Source organism: Pipistrellus kuhlii, unplaced genomic scaffold (assembly GCF_014108245.1).
Source record: "Pipistrellus kuhlii isolate mPipKuh1 unplaced genomic scaffold, mPipKuh1.p scaffold_m20_p_67, whole genome shotgun sequence".
Lineage (NCBI taxonomy): Eukaryota > Metazoa > Chordata > Mammalia > Chiroptera > Vespertilionidae > Pipistrellus > Pipistrellus kuhlii.
Genome location: NW_023425570.1, coordinates 121,577 through 143,331, shown reverse-complemented (window position 1 = coordinate 143,331; position 21,755 = coordinate 121,577). Strand labels below are relative to the sequence as shown.

The 21,755-nt window shown below is 47.7% G+C and overlaps 1 protein-coding gene across 2 annotated transcripts in view; it reads right to left on the bottom strand.

Moving 5' to 3' along the window:
- Positions 1 to 21,755, bottom strand: part of PDE10A (phosphodiesterase 10A) — a 101,392-nt gene that overhangs the window by 18,366 nt on the left and 61,271 nt on the right. For both annotated transcript variants that reach the window (XM_036420364.2, XM_036420363.2), the window contains exons 6-13: positions 13,836 to 13,976; positions 12,061 to 12,216; positions 10,461 to 10,511; positions 9,496 to 9,554; positions 7,667 to 7,718; positions 6,189 to 6,331; positions 3,809 to 3,901; positions 1,470 to 1,656 (exon numbers count right to left, since the gene is read on the bottom strand). In XM_036420364.2, the coding sequence (XP_036276257.1) occupies positions 1,470 to 1,656; positions 3,809 to 3,901; positions 6,189 to 6,331; positions 7,667 to 7,718; positions 9,496 to 9,554; positions 10,461 to 10,511; positions 12,061 to 12,216; positions 13,836 to 13,976 (882 nt within the window). The remainder of the gene's footprint in view (positions 1 to 1,469; positions 1,657 to 3,808; positions 3,902 to 6,188; positions 6,332 to 7,666; positions 7,719 to 9,495; positions 9,555 to 10,460; positions 10,512 to 12,060; positions 12,217 to 13,835; positions 13,977 to 21,755) is intronic.

Here is a 21,755-nt window from a genome sequence, read left to right as displayed (position 1 = left end):
CACAGCTCAGATGTTGAGACGTTAGCCCTTCAAATGTGCCCGTGTTTGTAGACTGGGTCTTTAAGAGGTAATCAAAGCAAAACGAGGTCAGCAGGGTGGGCCCTGACCCAATACAACGAGAGTCCTTGCAAGGAGAGGAGCTTGCAGACAGAAATACTGAGGAGGAGCACACACACGGTGCGTCAGAATAAACGTGGGTGGGCAGCAGAAACAGATGCGGAGAGGGAGGAGGGTGATGCTGCCTTCCCCGTCACTGGCGCTTGCCCCTGCTTTTTAAACCGGATGTGTAGGTACCAAGTTGCTACAGCGCTTGGATTCCACTGGATTCATGTAAAAGATAAATCATACTCAAAACATACTGAGCTACATTCTCTGCAACTCTGAAGCTAAACAGAGGCAAGCCGTCAGTCACTGTTTTTTATTTATGGGGGAGACAGAACCTGAAAAAAAGATAGCTGATACTGTTTCTTTCTAATGAGCCACGCAACACTCAGTGTCCCCAGCAGAGGGCGGCCTGGCACCGCAAAGGAAGCTGAGCTCTGAGCTGTTTTCCTCAGCCCGCGAAGTATTCTTACCGTGATTTGGGGTCGTAGACCTGTTAAGCGGTTTCCATTAATTACCAAATTAATCCTCTGGAACGTGGTTCCATTTACAAAAACGCTACTTCTCTAAATTATTGAAGTAATAACTTCCATTTCTACTGACTGCACTTTATCAGAAAGTTAATAAAATGTTCCCTAACTTCTAAATCCCAGTTCTGTCATGAAAGGAATCCTGAGGTTTAAAACAGACCAAATGTCCCACTCACTGAAAATGGAAAAGATGGAAAATTCAACTGCTCTAACGCGAGAGTGCACAGGGTGAGTGGAAGCACCTGCAGTGGCATGCAGGCAGGACGGGGAGCACCTGCTCCTGGCACCGCCCTCCTCCCAGAGGCGGCACCGTGCCGACACAGAGGCTCTGAAAGCGCCTCCTCGCTCCTCTCCATGGACGTGAGGTTTGAACATTTCACCTCGTTTAACCTCTCCAACACCCCCCCCCACCTCCCAATATATTTTTATTGAATTTCAGACAGGAAGGGAGAGGGAGAGACAGAAACATCAATGATGAGAGACAATCATTGAGAATCATCCATCGGCTGCCTCCTGCACACCCCCTACTGGGGACTGAGCCTGCAACCTGGGCATGTGCCCCTGACCAGAATCAAGCCCACGACCCTTCAGTCCTCAGTCCAATGCTTTAACCACTGAGCCAAACTGGCTAGGACAATTTCAACTATTTAAAGAACAAATTCTCACCTTGAAATAAATGCAAAATACTAGGGGATTTTTTTTTTCTAAGTTTGAGCCACCAGGAACTAGTTTAATGAAGGAATCTTAAATGGCAAAAAGACACCCTCACACTACGTTATTCCCATCGTTTTAAAGCTACTATTGAGCAGTGAGGAAGGTATTAAAAGCAGGGCTCACGTTGGCACAGTGCAAGGCTAACGCACAGAAGACGGCGAACATCTTGAAGTTGTTCTCGTCCGTTTTGGAGAAGGCGCTGCCGCTGATCTTGTTCACCATCTGCACCACGCCGATCACGCTGCCTCGGCTCACGATGGGCATGCACAGGATGTTGCGTGTGGTGTAGCCCGTGTACAGGTCCACCTCCCTGTGGGGGGGAGGGGGACAGGCAACCACACACACACAAAAAACAGAAGGTAAATGACTTATTCTACCATAAAGCTCAACTCCGCTTTGCAAGTTACATGCTCCTATTACAAATACCTCTAATGGAGCCGTCAGCTTCCAAATTCAAGGACACGTGGCATTTGGAAGTGTCCTCCTTAAACCTTTTCAAAAACATTCTAACTAGTTTGTTCTTTGTTCTCAGAGCTTTTCAGAACAGGATCCAGAGGCTTCGGCTTACTGCTCAGTTTGAAGGACCCAGCATTACTGGGAAAACACCAACTGTCCATCCAGAGGAAACTAGAATCAATGTGGTAAGCGAGCATGTGCCTTTGGCCCTGGCTACACTGCGGTGAACTTCTGAACAGGCACACATGGGCGCGCAGAGCGGCCGCACCAGCGCTCCCGTCTGCACAGAGCTCTGGTGGACGAGGCCACAGCCCTGAACACTGCGCCCAGCCCAGCAGACGCCACGGCCTGCAAAGCCCAGAGCACTGCTCTCTGGTTCTCAAAAGTTTGCCAACTTTGATGTCAAGGAAAGTAAGGCTGAAAGTAAGACTCTGCTCCACAGAGGCAGCCGTGACGTTAGGCAACCAGAGGCATGGGTCAGTGTGCCTGGCTTCTCCCAGAGGCCACTGTTCACAGACAGCCACGTGGCTGGTGGAGCGGGGTCAGCCCTCTGATGGCCGAGCAGGAACCTATGGTCAGGATGTTTCCTCACTCGTTCACCAGCTCACGGACATGGCCAATGAGTGACCCAGCGTGAAGCAGCATGAACAATGCCGCGCTGAAGACTGGCTTCTACTCTGTGGACAGGGGTCTCACCCAATAGAGCTGACCAAAAATAATCAGCATCTGCTTATCTTTATGAGGAACCACAATTGCTTTCCGAAGTGCTGTGCTATCCACCTGCAAAGCAGAGCATCGCAGGCCCTCGGCCGTCAGCCCTTGTTAATGCCCATCTTTGAAAATCTCAGTCCTTCCGTCGGTGTGTAGTGGGATCTCACCCTCAATTAAGTTTCTGTTCCCTCACCTCAAAAGTCCTGCGTTTATTGGCCGTTCACAGCTTCTTTTGTGCGGTGCCTGCTAAGACCTGTGCCCTATTTATCAAATAGAGTTTGTGATGTTTTTGAAAAAGCAGATACTCAGCATAGTCTTTATTGATAAAACATCACTAGAAGAGATACAATCTGTGTTTATATCCAAGTTGCGTGTGTTTGACGTTAATCAAAAAATACCGGATAGAACTTCCTGTTGTTTATTTTACTTAAGTGTCTCTTAAAATAAACTGAATGTCTGGTCAAAATATCTGAACTATAACACCCTAATAATCATAGCAGCAATCTCAAGACTCAATTTCTAGATTTATTAACATTATTATTACACGATTTGGTTTCTATAATAGTTCTCCAAAGAAACACAGAACAGAACAGAACAGAACGGAACCCTCTGTCCTCCTGCTCCGACTCTCAGCCTCTGGCCGCAGAGAGCAGCAACCGCAGCCATCCCCTTTCCCGCGCGGCGTGTCGGCACAGCCGACAGGCGTCTGTAAGTATCTCCTCTCCTCGTAATAAACACAGAGCCACAGAGAGGCATAGCCGCAGCCAGGTTGAAGAGGAGGAAACTAAGGCTCAGAGATGGAGTCACTTACCAGGTCACCCAGAGCCCTAAGTGACAGGATAGTCACCCTAAAGAGGCCCGTACGCCTGGGTGCTACCAGAGTGGGCAGGACAGAGTGCTGGCACCACAGAAACAAGCAGCTGTGTGACAGCACAGGTTTGCTTTTGTTGCTTTTACAGTGTTTTAAACCCGTTAGCTGGGAATCACTAACGGTCTGGTGCCATCATCTGAAATATCGGAAAGCACTGACTCCTGATACAGGGCCGCTGCAGAGAATCCCCAGAGCTGAGAGGAAAGGAGGGACTTCGATGGGGTGTGAGCTCGGGCTGCACAGCCACCTCAGCCAGGGCTCTCGGCCAGGGGTCTCGCCCAGGGCTCTCAGCCAGGGGTCTTGGCACAGGGCTCTCAGCCAGGGGTCTTGGCACAGGGCTCTCAGCCAGGGGTCTTGGCACAGGGGTCTCGGCCCAGCGGGCAGGAGGGCAGAAGCCAAGGGGGGACAAGAGCTGCTTGCTGACCTGTTGAAGCGCGGGTCTGCGTAGGCATCCGGAATGTTCAGCACTTCCCCCGTCCTCGCTACCTGGCCAGCAATCCCTTTCTCAATGGAAAACCTGCCAACACAAGAGAGGAGCATGCTCACTAAGCACAGATGCTGTGGCCCACTTTGAAACTGCCTCCTGCCACCAAACATTGAACAGAAAAGCACTTTAAATGCTTGGGTCCACTTTACATTCACACATTCTAAACCATATTATTATAAACTGTGCAAAGAGAAAGCAGAAAAACATTGCACAGTAGTCACTTGAGACCTTGGTTTTAAAATATAATTCAAAATATGTGAACTTATACTGAACCACAAATTGAAACTGAAAATTAATTAGCATTCTCCTGCACTAACCAATAGCAATCCTTCGTATTGACAATGTACATTATCATTTACAATACGCTTCGACCTACATTTTCTGCGTTAATTCTCACTGTGGTGGGAACTGAGGCCCATATGGGTTCCGTAATTTGCTAAAATTTGTAACATGTCAATGGTACAAGGAAAGCACGAACACAGCTCTCTAGCCGTGCACGCCCTACCACACATATAACTAGAACCACACGCTACTGATTTCTGAGAGAGGACATGACTGGAATGCTAAGGCATTTGCAATTACAGCACGCTATAAAAATAACACACGTTAACACTGCTCGTGTTTTTATTTCTCTAAGTTGTTAAATTTAAAAATAGTCCAAACACAAGCATTGTCTATACTTAGGTTTTGATATTTAATATCAACATTTTCTATTATAAACAGGTTCTCTCATAGTTTTCTGATACAATATTATCATCAGTCATGCACTTATTTTGAAATGTAGTTATTAGCAAAGATGTCTGCAATGCACACATCGTCATACTTCTGCAGCTAGACAGAACTTTATCCTGGTTTCCACTTTACAGGAGATCAGCATTATTGAATAAAGCTCCACCCCAATGACTGTCATGGAAAATAGTCAAAAGAAAGTGAGTGTGACACTGACGGCACGGAACAAGATCGCCTCCAGGTTGCGTTTTCCTGGGCTGGGACCCGCGTGGCCATGGCAGCGCTGACGCCGGAGCGGGAGTCAGAATGCACTGTGGGATCTGCGCGGGACGGCGTGGTCAGGGGTGGCCTGACTGTCCCTTTATCCCCACCTCAGGCGGCTGCCCCGCAAACACATCCCGGCGGCTGGCCCCTCACTGTCCACAAGGGCCCATCTCGCACATGAGGGCACCAGGGCTTCCGCCAGAGAAAGGACTTCACCTACAGACCAGATCCAGGCTGACTGAATATCACAATTAAAATCCTAGGCAGTGCTTGTCAGCCGGTCACATGAGTGGAATATAGGACTCTCCCCTAGGGCCGTGGTCGGCAAGCTGCGACTCAAGAGCCACATGTGGCTCTTTGGCCCCTTGAGTGTGGCTCTTCCACAAAATACTATGGCCTGGGCGAGACTACTTTAAAGAAGTTTAAGTTTAAAAAATTTCAATCGTTGTCCTGTTGACATTTGGCTCTGTTGACTAAGGAGTTTGCCGACCACTGACCTAGGACCTAAAGCAGGGCTGCCCACTGGGGGGCAGTGGTGAGCGCCTGCAGGATCATGTGGTCCTCTTCACGCCTGGTCAGCCCTGTGGGACAGACAATGGCCCAAATCAACAGCGGTTCCTAGTGAACAAGGACACTGCTTTCCTGGGTGCTGTGACCACCAAAGCATTTAGAGGGTTGTGTGAGAGCCGTTACACAAAGCACATAAAGAAGAAAAAAATGAAGAAAAAAAAAAAAAGAAAATCCATGTTTGATTCCCACAGTCCTGACAGTGCTCCCTGCAGGCGTCGGACTGCGACAGGACGGAGCCTGCCAGCCACACAGACCCGCTCCGCTCCATGACAAAAGCTGCCACTTACAGCACGAAGGCAGCTTTGGTGTCAAGAGGCAACAGGAGTGTCACATGGCCGATCACACCGCCTGCTCAGTGACAGGACAGAGCTGACGTCACCAACACTGCAGCTCAGCGCCACTGCGGCTGGCCTTTGAGAGGGCGGCCTGGTGCGGAGAGCGGGCGCCCCGCGAAGCTCGCCTGCCGCTAGACACAGGGAACCTGCCGCCTCCATCCAGGCGGGCGCCTTTACCTACCTGGGAGCACTAGTCAGTTTTTCCAACATCATTTCCAAAAGGACCGCCTCCGAAGACGGCGTTTCCGGGGGACGCTAACCTTCTGGTGCGGTTGGCCGGCACTGCAATGCCATCCCAGAAGCACTGCCTTCGGGAGGCGGGCCTGGTGGGAGTGATACCACAGTGTGACAAGCGTCAGCGCACCTGCGGGCAGAGCGGGGCAGGACCTGGCGCTGCACGCGGCAGCCGCGCTGTGTACCTGATCTCCTTGGTCTTCTTGAAGACGGGCCTGCCCTCCTTCACCTCCCCGATGTCGAAGAGGTCCGAGTACAGCTCCTGGTTCTTGTGGTCCACCTGGAAGAGGGCGCAGCGGTCGGCGTTCACCAGGTTCTTGGCATAAATCTAAGGGCAGACGGTAAAGCACTGGTAAGCCAACGAGAAAGGCATCAATTTCGCATCAGAAATACATACTCAGTTCAGCTATAGCAATAAAATAAAGTAAAAAACAAACACATGATTATCTCAATGAATGCGGAGAAAGTGGAGGTTGAAACCCAATTATGATTTTAAAAAACTAGGAACAGAAGGAACTTCCTCAATCTGATAAAGACCATCTACAAAAAAAAAACACAACAAATATACTTCACAGTGAAAGACTGGATACTTCTCCTCTAAAATCAGCAATAAGACAAGGATGTACACACTCTCAACCTCTACTCAACATCGTGCTGGAGGTTCTACACAGGACAACTCCACGGAAAAATAAGGGCATCCAGCTGGGACAGGAGAAAGTGAAACTACCATCAATTCTAGACGACATAATTCCACCCACAGAAAACCCTAAAGAACCCACTTAAGAAACTACTGAGGATAATGATCACATCAAGTTTGAAGGATACAAGATCAATAGACAAAAATCAATTTTACTTCTATACATTTTTAATAAAAATATGATAACAAATTTAAGAAAGGCAATTCCATTTATAATAGCATTAAAATAAAATATTAAGAAATAACTTTACCAAAATAAGAACAATAGTTATGCTTTGGAAATTACAAAAGTAAAGATAATGTAAATAAATAAAAAAAGACCCCATGTTCATGCTGGAATACTAATGTTGTTAAGATGCCAAACTGATCTATGAATTAAACACAATCCCTCTCAGACTCTCATCTGAATTATTTGTATAAACTGACAAGCAAATTTCTAAAAGGTATACGAAATTGCAAGGAACCAAAAATTATTGAAAAAGAACAAATTTGGAGGACTGTCACTTCCCAAAACTTTCTACCAAACAACAGTAACCCAGACAGTGTGACACTGTCCTTGAGGAAGACAGACAGATGGCGGGATAGGACCAAGAGCCTAGAAATGAGATGACGTGGAGGTGAAGTAGCGGGGACCTCCATGTCAGGAAGATTCGGCTGGGAATTCTCTACCAGCACATGCACAAAGGCCTTTGGAGACCATAGAAAGAAACTCAATGTTTTCAAGGTATAAATATTTCCATGCTCGCCACTAAGTAAAAAAAAACCTCTGAGGTATTTTTCAAAACATTACTTGACACCCACCCTCCAAATACATAGAAGTGACCCCAAAACCCAGGCAACACCTCCGGATCCCTTCTCACCCCTTTAGACGTTGGTACATTAAATGCCTGGTACATTACACATCCACCATACACTAGGCGTGACTCTAAGGTAGTAAAAGCATTGTCAAAACAAACAGCAACCTACCATTATGTGTTCCAGTAGAGAATCTATGGCGACTATGTTATCAAAATACGTTCTGCAAGAGAGGACAGGAAACGGTGAGCGACCTCAGCGAGAACAGAGCTAGGGCACTTTGAGCACATCCCCCAGGTGTGTCCTCACTGAAATGAAAGCATAACGATATATGTCTGATTCTTGCCATTTCTAGAACAATCCTTAATATTATTTTAAAGAGCTTCACAGAACGTTATCACTGACTTTGGCCTGCAGACTCTCATTTCAGAGGGAGCATTAAGGAATTCTTTCATTGATAAGTACTGATGCAGGAAGGAAATCTGTAGCGTTTAACTAAAAGTAGGAGAGAATAAAACTAGGTTCACTACATGTAATACTGCCATTAATAATTTTGATCTGAAATGAAAAACGTGTAAATGTGCTACACCTCATTAATGTGGCTAAGATGTGAATTTACCACTGAAAACCCGACAGGTTCGAATGCAGCTGAGCTGTACTGAGGCACCAGCGTCACTCACTGAGAAGAAACACCAGAATAAACACGCTGGGGAGGCCGGGGGACATGCAGTGAATATACGTTCAGCAGGAGGAGTGGAAGGAAGTGTTTGGAGGTGGCTGGCACACCCACAAAAACACAGACCTGATGAACAGAGGACTGTCAGGGGGCATGGCATGTAGGGATGTGCCAGTCCCCGCAAAGGCAGCTTCTCAGCGAGGGCAGTGTTGGCGAGGCACGCTTTCAGCCAAGTTTGCGCCCATCCAGCAATGTCCTCGTAATAAGGACAGCGTATAAACAAACGTGCCTTTCACCTAAAGACGTCGTTAGCTGGAACACACTAAGACTTAGGCTCAGGGCCCCGCACACTGAGGAGCACATGGCCAGGAAGCGGGAAGCAAACTGGTTACCCCACCAAGCAAAGTGACATGTCACAGGCGGGAAGGAGCGGGGTTTTGGAAAATTCACAAGAGATTCAAGCCCACGGACAAGAAAGGCGTCCCTCGGGATGTGTTCTGAAATGGTATCACGTGCCCCACAGCTATTATTTCACTTTATCTCAACGATTAGGGGATCAAAGAGGATCTTCTTCAATTTCGTGTTTCTCTAACTTCATATTTAAGAAACTAAGTGTAACACACAGCAGCGGCTTCAGATTAACTAGTCACGAACGCCAGGAGAGCGGGGAGGGTAGAGCAAGCAAGCCCGAGGGCTGCTGGCAGCCTGGAAGGCAGGCAGCTCTCCCGGTGTGACCCTGACCGCACCTGCGGCAGCCTCAGGCCTCGAGGGCAAGCACAAGCGGGACCCCTGTGCACCTGGGCTCCATCAAGTTCCTGGTCCTGCTGCCACCCCTGTCCGGAGTTTCTCAGGTCCAGCCTCGGGCGATGGGCCTTTTCTCTAAAATCCTGTCTCAGCTACTGTACACAGGAAAATTAAATAGTAATAATAGCATTTCGCTGACTTTTACAGAAAATGCCAGAGAGGTCTTTTTGAAAGGAACTAACTAGGACATTCCTCTCTTCTGCTGTTAGTTTTCTCCCACAAACAGACACCCCGTGTCTGAACCATATGCATAACCCATGGACACATGGGGGGGGGGGAGTAGGGTGGAAGGGCCAATGGGGGGAGAAAGGGGACACCTATAATACTTTCAACAATAAAGATCCATTAAAAGAAACGCACAGCAAACTGCAGATGAGAACCATCGCCTAACTGTCCCGCCCCTCCCCGGCAGCGTGAGGGAGGGAGGGAGGACAAGAGTGCCCCCAAGCCTCTCGGTCCACCAACTGTCCAGTGCAGTCACCAAGAGCAGCAGCCGCCCGCCCCCGAAGCGCACACTCACTTTGACACGTCGAGTAGAAAGTCATTCAGCTCAGTCTGTTTGGCGAGGCCTCTGCATAGCTGCGTGGGAAACAAAGGCCATTAAGGATAGCAGACATTTGCCTCTTTACAAGTCACCATTCCAGACCACCACCGACCTTGTTTCATGTAAAAGGTAGAACTCCATCAATCCCAGCTCATTTTTCCTGAAGGCTTAGATGTGCTGACAAGCACTTGGTACTCAGGACCTCCTCTGAGCACCACGAGCCCTGCCGGTGAGGGGCTGCCTGTGTAGCTGAAGCGGGAGGAGCTCGGAGCCTTGCTCAGACCGGAGCGGGGCGGGGTGCGGGGTGGGGTGCGGGGTGCGGGGTGCGGGGTGGAGCCAGCATCTGGTCCAGGCACTCTGCCTCCAGCGCTCACTCTTCCAAACCCTTCCCACTTGGCAAACTGACGTGGGCACATCTTCCATCCACTCTCTCGTGTCAGCTCCCACGTCCTGCTCCTCAGCCCCGTTCCCCACACTTAGGACTTTCTCTGCATCGCCCGGTCCCTCATTGACCCAAGCTGGCCGTGGGGACTCAGAAAAGCAAAGCACGAGGAGCAGCAGCGAAGATATAATACAACGCAGAACTGGTCCCGCGTACCCTGAGCTTCACAAGTCCAGCCCCACGAAAGCTGTGCAGTGTGTGAGTGAGGTGTTTTTTCTGAAATTCAATGTTCATGTTTCCATACACCATTGGGTGGAGAGGATGCCTGGACTTAGGAAACGGAGTCAGAGAAGTATCAATGTCCCTACCAGGAGGAGATTGATCCTGGGCTTTCGGGGGAAACAAAAATCCCAGTAGGACACATACCCTTTATTGCATAAACGATGAGCAACTGTATATGAGTGTATAAAAATCACCGCCACTTCGTGAAGCCAGCGGTAAGGTTTCAGAAATAACAACATCGCTAAGATGCAAGCAGAAAGCCGGGACAGGGACCCACCTGCACCTGGTGAATGGCGACCGACGCCCAGGCGAGGTTCGCTGTGGCCACCTAAGGGGAGAGAACACGGTTAGCCGGGTGCGCCAGCCACCGCGTGCAGGAACACTGTCTGAGGTGCCAGCACAAAGCATCCTGTGTTATGACAGAACCTCTCTCTCGCATCCCTCCTGCCTTTACAATGGAACTAGGTGCTTCCTTGTTCCCCTTCATTTTGGATAGAAAGGAATATAAATGGGTTAAAAGAGTAGAGTCCACGGACTTCAATATAAAATAATTTTAGTGTAATAACAATAGTATTAAAAAGGCCTATAACAGCAACTCTACAATGAAGCATTTCCAAAACTTTGCTCACGAGTGCTCACATTACTCACTATTCTACTTCTGCTACCCATTCACCTAGCAAGTATTTACCTGGTATCCACCAGGTGCTGGGCACTGTCCTCGGTGCTGAAGACAGGACCCAGGGACACAGAATAGCTGACTGTGGGGACAGAAAAGGAGAGCTCAGCCAGCATGGCTCAGTGGCTGAAAGTCAACCTATGAACCAGGAGATCACAGTTCAATTCCCGGTCAGGGCACATGCCTTGGTTGTGGGCTCCATCCCCAACGTGGGGCATGCAGGAGGCAGCCGATCAATGATTCTCTCTCATCAATGATTCTCTCTCTCTTCTTCTCTCTTCCTCTCTGAAATCAATCTATAATAACAAGAAGGAAATATGATAATTAGACCTCATGTCCTTCCAGGTGAAGCCACCTGGGTCCCGGGTGCTGGCCTGTGGCTAGAAGGAAGTAGCCTGGGTCCCAGGTGCTGGAGGGAATTTTCCTAGTGCATTGGGCTCTAGTAAAAATATAATTGAAAAAAAAGGTAAGAAAGAGCAAGCGCGTGCACAGCGCATCAGCTGGCAGTGGAGCCGCAGAGAACCGGGAACAGGAATCGGCAGTGAGGACAGGAGCAGGGGAGCCTCGGTGTGCACACGCTCCGGGAGGCTGCCTGGGGGGCCACAGGAAGCACCCCTGCAGAAGGGGCGGGAGCTGGGAAGGACAAGGACACACACAGGCTCTGACTAGGAGCCCTGCAGCCTTGTTCCAGGGGCTGGTGCAGGAGGGGACAGTGGGGACAGGGTGTGCCATCGGGCAGTGGACAGGTGCAGCCATGAGGGTGTGGCAGGCATACTGCAATGTTCATTGATGTATTGATGAGCCAAACCCCGCTCAGGGAAGAGGGACAGAATGCACTGTCCTCCGCATGGATCTAGTGCTGGCACCTCATGCACGACAGCCTCAAGGAAGCTAAAGTTTTTAGGAAAATGTGAGACCTCCAGAATATGGGAACTGTCTGGAGTTAATCTCTGCTTTGTCTGGTTTACAACAGGACGTCCTCTTACTTTTATTGTCTCAATGGATTCTCACTTTAAAATGCCTGATTTCCAATTTAATCAGTCCCCTCTCTAAATAACCAGAAAACAAAACAAGTTTTAAAAGTCATTAGTATAGAATCAAAAGCAAACTATGGCTTTAACTATTTATTCATTCATTCATTCATTCACTGCGACTCTGACGGAGCACCTCAGCCAGCACAGCCCCAGCCCTGCCGCCTCACCTCCTGCTGGCGCAGGGAGAAGGAGTCCTTGCCCCAGTGCCGGTACAGCTCCAGGATGCCTACCAGGTCGCCAATCGCCGTGACGATCGGCAAACAGAGAACAGACTTGATCCGAGTCCCTGATTCCAGTCCAGTACCGCCTGGAAATCGTTCATCCTGGAAAATTAAATGGGGAAAGGTAGCAGCTCAGTAAAATGAATGGAATAATGCACTTATGGTCCTTATTCCTGTGAAATCACCTCATATTCAATAACAAGCAGACCCTTTCAAGGAAAAGCCAAGGGACCACGGCCACCATCGGCAGTGCTTCAGGAAACTGTTGTCAGCAGTGTGGCTCCTGGACAAACCAGCCCTGAGTCTTAGCTTTGTGCAACAGGCTTCACCCACTCACACACATTCATTTCATGCAATAACCAAAGAAAGGGTGATGGCTAACATGTTATTCACCACCTGCTACAGTTCTAGGACTTCTATAATGGTGTGTTAAGTACAATGCCACAAGTGAACATTCAAATGTAAGTATCATATGAAGGAAATTATATATTAAATGTTTCTCTTCTATTTTGAAGGTTAGAATAACACAAAAGTGGATGTTCATGATAGTCCTTTTACCTGAACCTCAGACTGATATTAAATATTCAAGTCACCCAATAATTGTCAATTTTTTATCAAAAGAAAAATTGGTTCTTTGAATTTAATAATTTTCTAGCTTAGCCAAATCTCCCAAATGAGTAACAAGACACTAATTCTACTTGTTCAGTTTCTGTTTTCTGCGAGACACTTTTCATGAATCTAGAACAGCACAAATCTACACTTATAGTATAATTTACAAACCTTTTGGAAGTTTGCATATACAATAGAGCATTTTCAGATGGCTTCAGACAACTTATACAGTATCTACCTTTAATACTTTTTAAAAGTGAAATCTGCTTTGTTTTCTTTTTTTCTAAATAACTAGTTATCTGATTTGTTCAAGGTCACACAGACAGTTGGAGGCAGAACCACAATGAAAACCCACACTTCTGAGTCTTGTTTGGTAGTTTTCAGAGCAAATGGATGGCACCCAGAAACCTGGTGGCACCCCGTCACTCAGAGAACTTCACTTTGTATTACAGTCTCTGCACCGGTGCTTCATCGGGTCCCGAAAACTGCGCTTGCCCCCGGCGTCTGCTCTGGCCAACGACAGGGCAGAACTTGTGATCGGAGCACAGTCTCGGAACCTCACAGGCAGGTCTGACTTCCTCTCCAGGACCCCGGCCGCCACCGTAAGAGTGTGCTAGGCCACCCTCCGAGTGGTGGGGACACACCTGGAGAGCCGCGGCCATCTGAGGCCGGCCAGCTCCGAGGTGTGGCCAGCTAATGGCAGCTGTGTAAGCAATCCAGCCAGGCCAGCCCAGCCCAGCAGGAGGGCCCATCCAGACTTATGGGAACACCAGGTGGTTGTTGTGTGACACCCAAATTTGGGGTCCCCCTGCGATGGCTATCCATTCATGCACATCCTGCTAAAATGTGACCTACCGACAGTTACCACTTAGTCTGCATGAGGATAAATATACATTTTCATGATTAGCTATACTGGCATACACTTAGTGAGCATGTAAGACATGGTTTTCTGAGTACAAAAACTTTGTTCACTTACAAAGTCATGACTGACATGTGTCTTGCTTTGATGCTTTAATAAAATGGCTTAAATTATACCATCAACGTGATAAGTCTTCTCTCTCAATTAACACTTCCCCCCACCTCCTGGAGGGCGGCACTGAGGAGCCACGTACCCCAAGGATGTCTTCCACGAGCAGCGTCTTCCGGGACTTGGCCACGAAGGCGGAGGTGGTGGTGCCATCGGCAATGGGCCCCGCGGGGATGAGCCGGGGTTTGCCCTCGTTGAAGCCAGGGGGCGTGAACACGCACAGGCTCTGGGAGAAGAGAGAACAGTTTGTAGGCTTCCGTGCGCCGTGCATGGGGCAGAGACTCCTGGCGTTTTGTGACAGTCCCGAGGAGGCCGGGTGCTGGGGAGGAGCAGATGCGAGGGAGAGGCGCAGTGGCCGGCCTGGAGCGCCTGAGCTGAAACTCACACCCTCACACACACACAGGGCGATGCGGGACTTGAGTGAATGTGCACAGAAAGGCTCTTCAGTAGCCAGGTTTGTCTCCATAACAATGGCATGGAAGAAAAGGAAGCTGTCCTAGGGCTCAAGACGGTGTCTGACAAGAACCAGACCCACTCTCCCTGCGGCCTGGGCCACCATCTGCAGCGGGTGAGTAACAACGCCCGAGGGTGCGACTCTGTCCTTTCCTGAACCTTCCCTCCTCAGAGCCCAGTCTCCTCCGCACACACAGTCCCTCCCTGCTGGGAGGGGCCGCCTGCCACACGCTGTGAAGGCCGCACTCGACAGCAGTCAGGACCCGGCTCTGCGCACAAGTTCTGGGCGTGTCTGGGGGCACCTGCCCTGTCAGGTGCCTGGGTGGGAGGGTCTAGTTCTGACATCATTTTCAAATTAATGTTTTTAAAAATATGATCCATTATTTTGGCTAAAACAAATCACATCTCAAAGATCTACTAAACCAGAATGGTTCGCCTATGGGCATCCCCTGGGCGCTGGGCAGCACTCTGACATAACTCCACGACAACATAAACCCAACATGGAAACCACTGAGGCTGGGTGATGTCTCCCAGCCGACTGCCATCCTCGATCGGACCGCCGGGCTTCCAGGCGGAAGGCCTGGACCTACAAGCATTGGACCACCTCTCAGGCCAAGCACGTCCCTCTGAGCTCAGGCCAGCCCCATGCTGCTCTAGGGAAAGGCAGGAGTTGGGTGTGTCTATCAACTTTTTAGTTGAGTGGTTTGCAAGCTTTGTAATGTCAGAGACTCCTTTTTCACATAAAATCTCATCTATAATCGCAAGACGTGAGCTGCCTACACTTGGCCCTCCCATGGCGGGAACGAACGGGGAGAGGGCATGGGACACCGGCTGCCTCACACATCACCGTCCTGGCGGGGCAGCTCCGCTCCAGTCACAAGCGCCCTGCCTCAGCCAAGGCAGTGCTCGCGCAGCACTGGCTACTGAGTACGTGACGGTGGAACTATATATTTAAGTGCTTCTCTTTTAAAGTATTTAAATACAAGTCACACACTTTAAAGAATACAAACATTTACACTGTAATACACAAGATGATGAATAGCCATTCCACCTCGTTTATTTTAAAGAGGCCAGATATCGGTCCCTGTGTGTGAAGCTGCTATCGTTCTATGTGCATATGGCACAGAGGCGGCAAGGTCTTCGCTGCGTGTGCCACCTCTCGTCGCAATAATTCCATGTGCGAGACTGGGCGGAGCGTAAAAATGAGTCGAGAACAGGAAGAGAGAGGATTTCAAGACAGACATTTACAGGATGCGGTATATTTGGCTTGCAGACAAATCGGAATGGACGTTGGTTTTCCCAAGCCCTGGGGAAGTCCATCAGGAGGAGGTGCCGGCACTCCTGTCTCCGCCAGACAGGCTCCGGAAATGAACTGCAGGCGAACCGAGAGGCGCAGACGGCTCTTGAGGAGCTTCCCGTACCGGATGGAAGGCCTGTTCCCAGCAGCGCCCAGCAGCAGCTCTTACTGATTATGATGGTGCTGACTGCTGTTTGTCGTTTTGGATGACTTTGCTCAACGCGCATTAAGAATGAATTTAATATTATCTTCACGTTATACTTATAGCATCATAAAAAAAAGCAAGTTTGAAAAAATGATTTAGTGGGAGACAGAACAGACTCTCACAATTTATTTTAAATACCTAATTTTTAAATGAAATGGGAATGTGTGATTCATTACCATCACTAAATCGACAATTCTACTTCCTTTGGTAAACACTTGCTCTCATTTTTCCTTCTTTATGCAATTCAAAGGTCACTTTATTCATGAAACTTCATTTTATGGGAAGGCTCTAACTCACAACCAGTCAAACTTCAGAAACACTTTTAAGAGGGAGCTCTTTAGGTGGACCGTTATTTCTCCCAGGAGACACTAGATGGCGCTAGGTGGCAAGTGAACCCAGGTCCATGAAGATGGCCGAGCCCACCCACAGGCACCTGGAACTGGAAGTAGTAGATCAGTGACTTTGTTTGCTCATTTCTTAAAAATAAACCTGCTAGTTTACTACACAACTGAAAAGCCACACAATTACTGTAAACTCCTGGCTCCAAACTGGCTGCTAAAACCAACAGGCGGACAGCTATCTAGGAACTTACTTGATATATTAAAAACTATTTTTGTATTATTAGACTCTACACGGTGCTCAGCTTTTACAGAGCTCTATGGATAACACAGGAGCACTATTGACAATGCCATGAAGTATGCCAGGTGCCAACCAGCGGGGGGTGTGAGCAGGCATGAGAGAAGAACATAAGAACCCTGAGGGTTGAAGTGAGCCCGGTGTTAGCCATGGAAACACTGGAGTTTCCCACGGCGTTTCTAGAACACCTGGCAGTCACGTGCCAGGCGCTGCTCTGGCCCAAACTCAGCGGCACCTGCTTCCTCTCCCAGCTCCCCGCTCTCACAGGTTCACTTCTTCTCCCCAAAAGGCCTTTATTTCCCCCTCTTACCTCTGAGCAAGGTCTTCCAAGCTCTGCTCAACAGAGCCAATCAGCCAACGGCTTTCAATGGGACCCGCCCCAGCAACCCCCATGCCGGGACTCGGAGCACCGTGGTGCCTCCCTGACCCCTTCAACGCCACGTGCAGTGATTTAGTGTGGATTTCTCCATCTTCCCTCTGGCTGCACATTCCCTGACCACAGAAAGGACTTGTTCTTTGCCTTCGTGTGCTTTGCAATGGAGCACCGTTTCTGGTACGTTGCAGGTGTTAAAATGGCTTGTTGAATAACGTTCTCATGAAGTAACATTTAAGCATGCAAGTTAAATGAACTCTGAGGAAATGAAAGACTCTTGTCAAAGTCACCAAGTAGTGAATCGCACTCACTAATCTGCCTCCAGAATCAAACTCCTGTGGAAAACTACTTAAACAGTGTTAATCAACTCCTACTACCGTTTCCCCGGAAACAAGACAGTGTCTTACATTAATTTTTTTTCTTCCAAAGTTGCGCTAGGTCTTATTTTCAGAGGATGTCTTATTTTCGGGGAAACACAGGTAGTTTTCAGAAAAGCACTACTTGAGATCCATCTTCAATGTCTTCCACTTACTGGTCTGCAGTGTTTCTATCACTGTTTGCATTAAATAGAGTACCTTAGAATTCCTCGAAAACTTTCCATTTTAGACTTTCACTTTTAACAGTCCAAGACCCTCCTATATTTGTCATTTTCACTGTAACCAATGTTTTGCTATTTTTAAATCCTTAGGCATATGAGTGTTTTCTCTCCCTTGTCAATAGGTTGGCAGTGGCTTATCTTTAAAGGATCCGGAGTTTCTTTTCCTGTATCCATAAGTGAAATTGCTCAATGCCAGAGGCAGGGATTTTAATTGATGATTAAAATCATGTGGGTCATGTGGTCAAACCCACTAAAAACGTGTCCAAACAATACATCCACTCACTCTTCTTCTCTTATTTATTAATGTTCCAAAAATGTATTAAAATGTTTAATACTTTAAGGATGTGAATTTTCCACTGTGAACTAAGTAAGTTCACAACTTTAGAAATATTGTAATTCAGTTTCATCACCATTGTTCTCTAAATATTCCACTCACTGTATCTGGTTCTCTTCTTTGTTCAAAGAGTAACTGGCTTATTGTTTACATTTAAATATAAAGGTGAAATTTCCTTGTTTTCAGCCATCAGGGGGATCTGAATTTCTTAAGTAGAAGCTAAATACATCAATGCAGAATATGATTTAAAGAAAGGGAACCCCAAGTTGGTAAATCCTAAAATAAGAAACTGAATTAAAAATGACTTTTTTTTATCTGTCAGCAACTAAAACCACTCCTGCATTTTCTGCCCACTTTCTGTGTGTTTTGCATTATAGATTCCAATGTTCCAATGTTTACTGTGTAAACTTTGGGGGAGCTCGACCTTCACTGCAGACTGAGCCTCCACGAGTCAGGTGACCTCCCTCCCCGAACCCTTTCTTTCCTCGGTTCAGCGGCTCCTGCTCTCGTGGCACGTGCCCTCCGGTCGGCATCTTCGGGAGCAGGTTCGCTCCGGCTGAGGAGTCCTTCCCCCCAGGCCTGCACGTCCCTCCAGGAAGCAGATAAGCTGTGGGGGCTTCAGCCTGACTGACTTTTTTCTTTCTTTCAATAGGTGGACCTATTCTATGTGTAATTTTATTGTGACATATTTTTACGATGAGTTTCATAATCACACTTGATGTTTTATTAGTGTTTTAATGCTATGTAGCTCATTTTCTATACTAGTAACTTGGTATTTTCTTTACATTTTACCTCTGTTGTAATATTAATGCCAATATTTAATTATACTACTGAAACTTTTGATATATTTCAATATTACTTAAAATTGTGTTTCTCAATACATCAATTCCAGAAAATTAACTATTTCTACTCATTCTCATTCATGAAAAAAAGAATACTTTTACAAATATAAGAATTTTATAATTCCTTCTATCTCTATCTCAATCCATGGTATTTATTGATCTACACTTAAAATTATCTCATTCTCTATTTAGGTTGCATATTGTAACTTTGTCACCAAAGCATTTACATTTTGTTTTGAAAGTAAGTTATTTAAGAGAAGCTTTCTAACTATGATTCAAAATCCATAGGCAATCTTTAAAAACATTGATAAACTCGTATAAATGGTAACTTTCATGTGCAAAAGGAAGGAATATAAGGAAATACACATGCATCTGCTCATCTGTGCAAAGAGGTGTTTTATTTTATTTTATGGGGGTATTAGCTTACATTGCAGAAGTATGTCAACATCTGTTGCAAGCAATATGGCAGATTAGATCATTTGACACTCTTGAAAAAAACAACTTTAAAATTATGTGAAGGTGGGTGTAGTATCATTTGCAAATCCTTTAAAACGCAGTGCTGGGCTGAGGACCAGGAGGACCCACAAACATTGAGAAGGGAGTGCAGACGGGGATTCTGGGTAAGCCAACCCCAAACTGGGAAGCAGCGACCCAAGCCTGGACATTGCGACGTTCCCTCGGGAAAGCCGCCTGGTGACCCGGAGGAAGAGAAGCCGGGGTCCCTCCAGGGAAAGCTCGGGGAGACCTGGGGGGCCGCCCCGCTGAGCCTGAAGGCAAACACACTGGCAGCCGCAAGGGCACCGGAGCCTTGTGCACTTACTGCCGGAGTGAGAACCAACTCTCCTCTGAGAAACTAGCTGTGCGCCCCACGGTTGGGACCAGAATATCAACCACTTGTAGGCCGAAAACAACTCAATTAGATAATTAGGTTAATGGTCTTGGATCGGCCACACCTTCCGCAAGTGATAGTCAGAAACAAATGCACAACCTATCTCTAGGAAAGAAACTGCAGCATGAGCTTAAAGGATACCCACTGTAGCCAACTGTTTGGCTCAGTGGATAGAGCATGGCCTGTTTACTGGGTCTCAGTTTCGATTCCAACCAAGGCCATGTACCTTGGTTGTGGGCTTGATCCCCCAATAGGAGGTAGCTGATTGATCTTTTTCTCTCATTGATGTTTCTAACTCTCTATCCCTCTCCCTTCCTCTCTGAAAAAATCAATAAAAGTATATTTCTAAAAAAAATACTCATTGTAAAAGACCCAAGAAATAATATGATTCACAATTGAAAAATGGAAAACATGAAACACATAAAGAAATAAGTCACCCTCTATGAAAGATGGAAGAAATGAAAGGAAGGAAACTAAATTCAGAAAGAATACAAAGAAGATATAATTCATCTATTTCAATAAATAAAAGATAAGTCTAGGGGATTAAACGCTGTAATGAAGGACTGAGACAAATGGAACATAACCAAAAAGTAACTGTCTTCTAGCAATCTACAGAGAGATGATATATACCAGCCTGGACCCTTTATCCAGCCAAAGCATTTGTAGAGAGCGTGGTGACAGACATGTTCAGACAGGCAAACACTGGCTCCCGTCACAGGTTCTTGCTCAGGGAAATCCCCGGCCCAGAGGACGGACTCCAGATGGAGCAGAGAAGCAAGAAGGGAGAACGAAGGGCAGCCGCGGACACAGCTGAGGGTACACTCGGAGTGTCAGGTCTCCCACCCACAGACACCAAGGCCTCGCCCCCACGTCGATTACACAAACGAGAAAATAGTCAACAGAATACAGCACCCTCCCTAAGGCTCCCCTCCCAGATCAGCCCTCTGCTCCACAAAGCTTATGTTCTAGGCCAGTGGTCAGAAAATTCTTTAGTCCACAAAGCAAATATCAACAGGTGGACTCCCTTCCACCCTGAGCTCATATGCCCGGCAGTAAATAAGAATAAATGCAATCATACCAGAATTTTCTAAAAGAAATTGTTACTTTTTAATAAAAATCCCAAAATGTAGAAGGAACTTTTTAGAATGAACAGAGAACAGTGAGATCCATTTGTTACCTTAGTATCTTAGCCACCTTCAAGTCCCACCAGCACGGGACAGGTAGAGCAGGTGGAGGCAGAGGGATGCCTGGATAAGGCCCCTTCATAAGCACTCTGGTGGCTGACTGTATGAACCCACCAAAGGAGATGCTGGGGGAATACCGAAATGGCTGAGAAAAGGTCCCTAAAGACCTTCCTGTCCCGTAACAGTGAGAACACAGGGCTGGGGAGGTGCGGGGTCCCCTACGAGTTAGGGAATCCAGCCAGTCGGCACTGCCTGCACCTCACTTTCCGGCCTGCCCTGCTGTATACTCAGGAGACCACAACAAACCCTCAGCGCACTGCGTCTCCACTCCCATCCCCATTTACACACACGAACAGCCCAGGACCTGAGTATCACGCTGCAAAAACACGTGCCAAATCTCAAACCACAACGCCAGACGCACCACAGGAGCTTGCCAAACCAATTTATAACGGAGATGCAATATTTAAGCTCTGAGTGTAAGAACATCCTTCTAAAACGCGTACGTGTGTTTAATGCCGCAATGACACTGAGAGGCCGGGAACTGGACACGTGAGACTCTGCACGCCGCCAGGTAAACCAGCGACACGGCCAGTCCGCCCCCGGAGGAAGGCAGAGCAGCCACGCCAAGGCCGCCCTGGGAGGGCCGAACCAGGGCCATGCAGCTCAGGGAGTCACTTCCGAGAAACTCCCTCCCAAAACACTGAGTTGTCTTCAACAATCTAAAAGTTACATTTTATTTTATTTCTTAAAAAAGGTTCTTTACTGACTTTTAGATGAGAGGGAAAGAAAGAGAAACATCAATGTGAGCGGGGAGCACCAACTGGCTGCCTCCTGAATTCCCGAGCCCACCACCAAGCAGGGGCCCTGCCGACATCTCCAGCAGCCTTCCAGTGCAGGGGCTCCGCCCCACCTGCTGAGCCGCACCGGCCGGGCAGAGCCGCCTCAGGTTTAACAAAGCTGACCTTCTGCTCTCACTTTGCTCTGCTGCAGACGGTGTGTAAAGGGCTGCCCGCAGGGTGAAATAGCTTCTTCACAAAACCATAATCTAGAAATGTCATCTGTAAGGTAGACCACCACGCACCACAACCCAAGCAATCGGTAAATTGTAAGACTTTACCCCTCACTGTGCCATGTTGGTAAAATTCTCGGCTGGTAACACCACATATAGAAACAAACAGTAAGGTGAACTTAAAG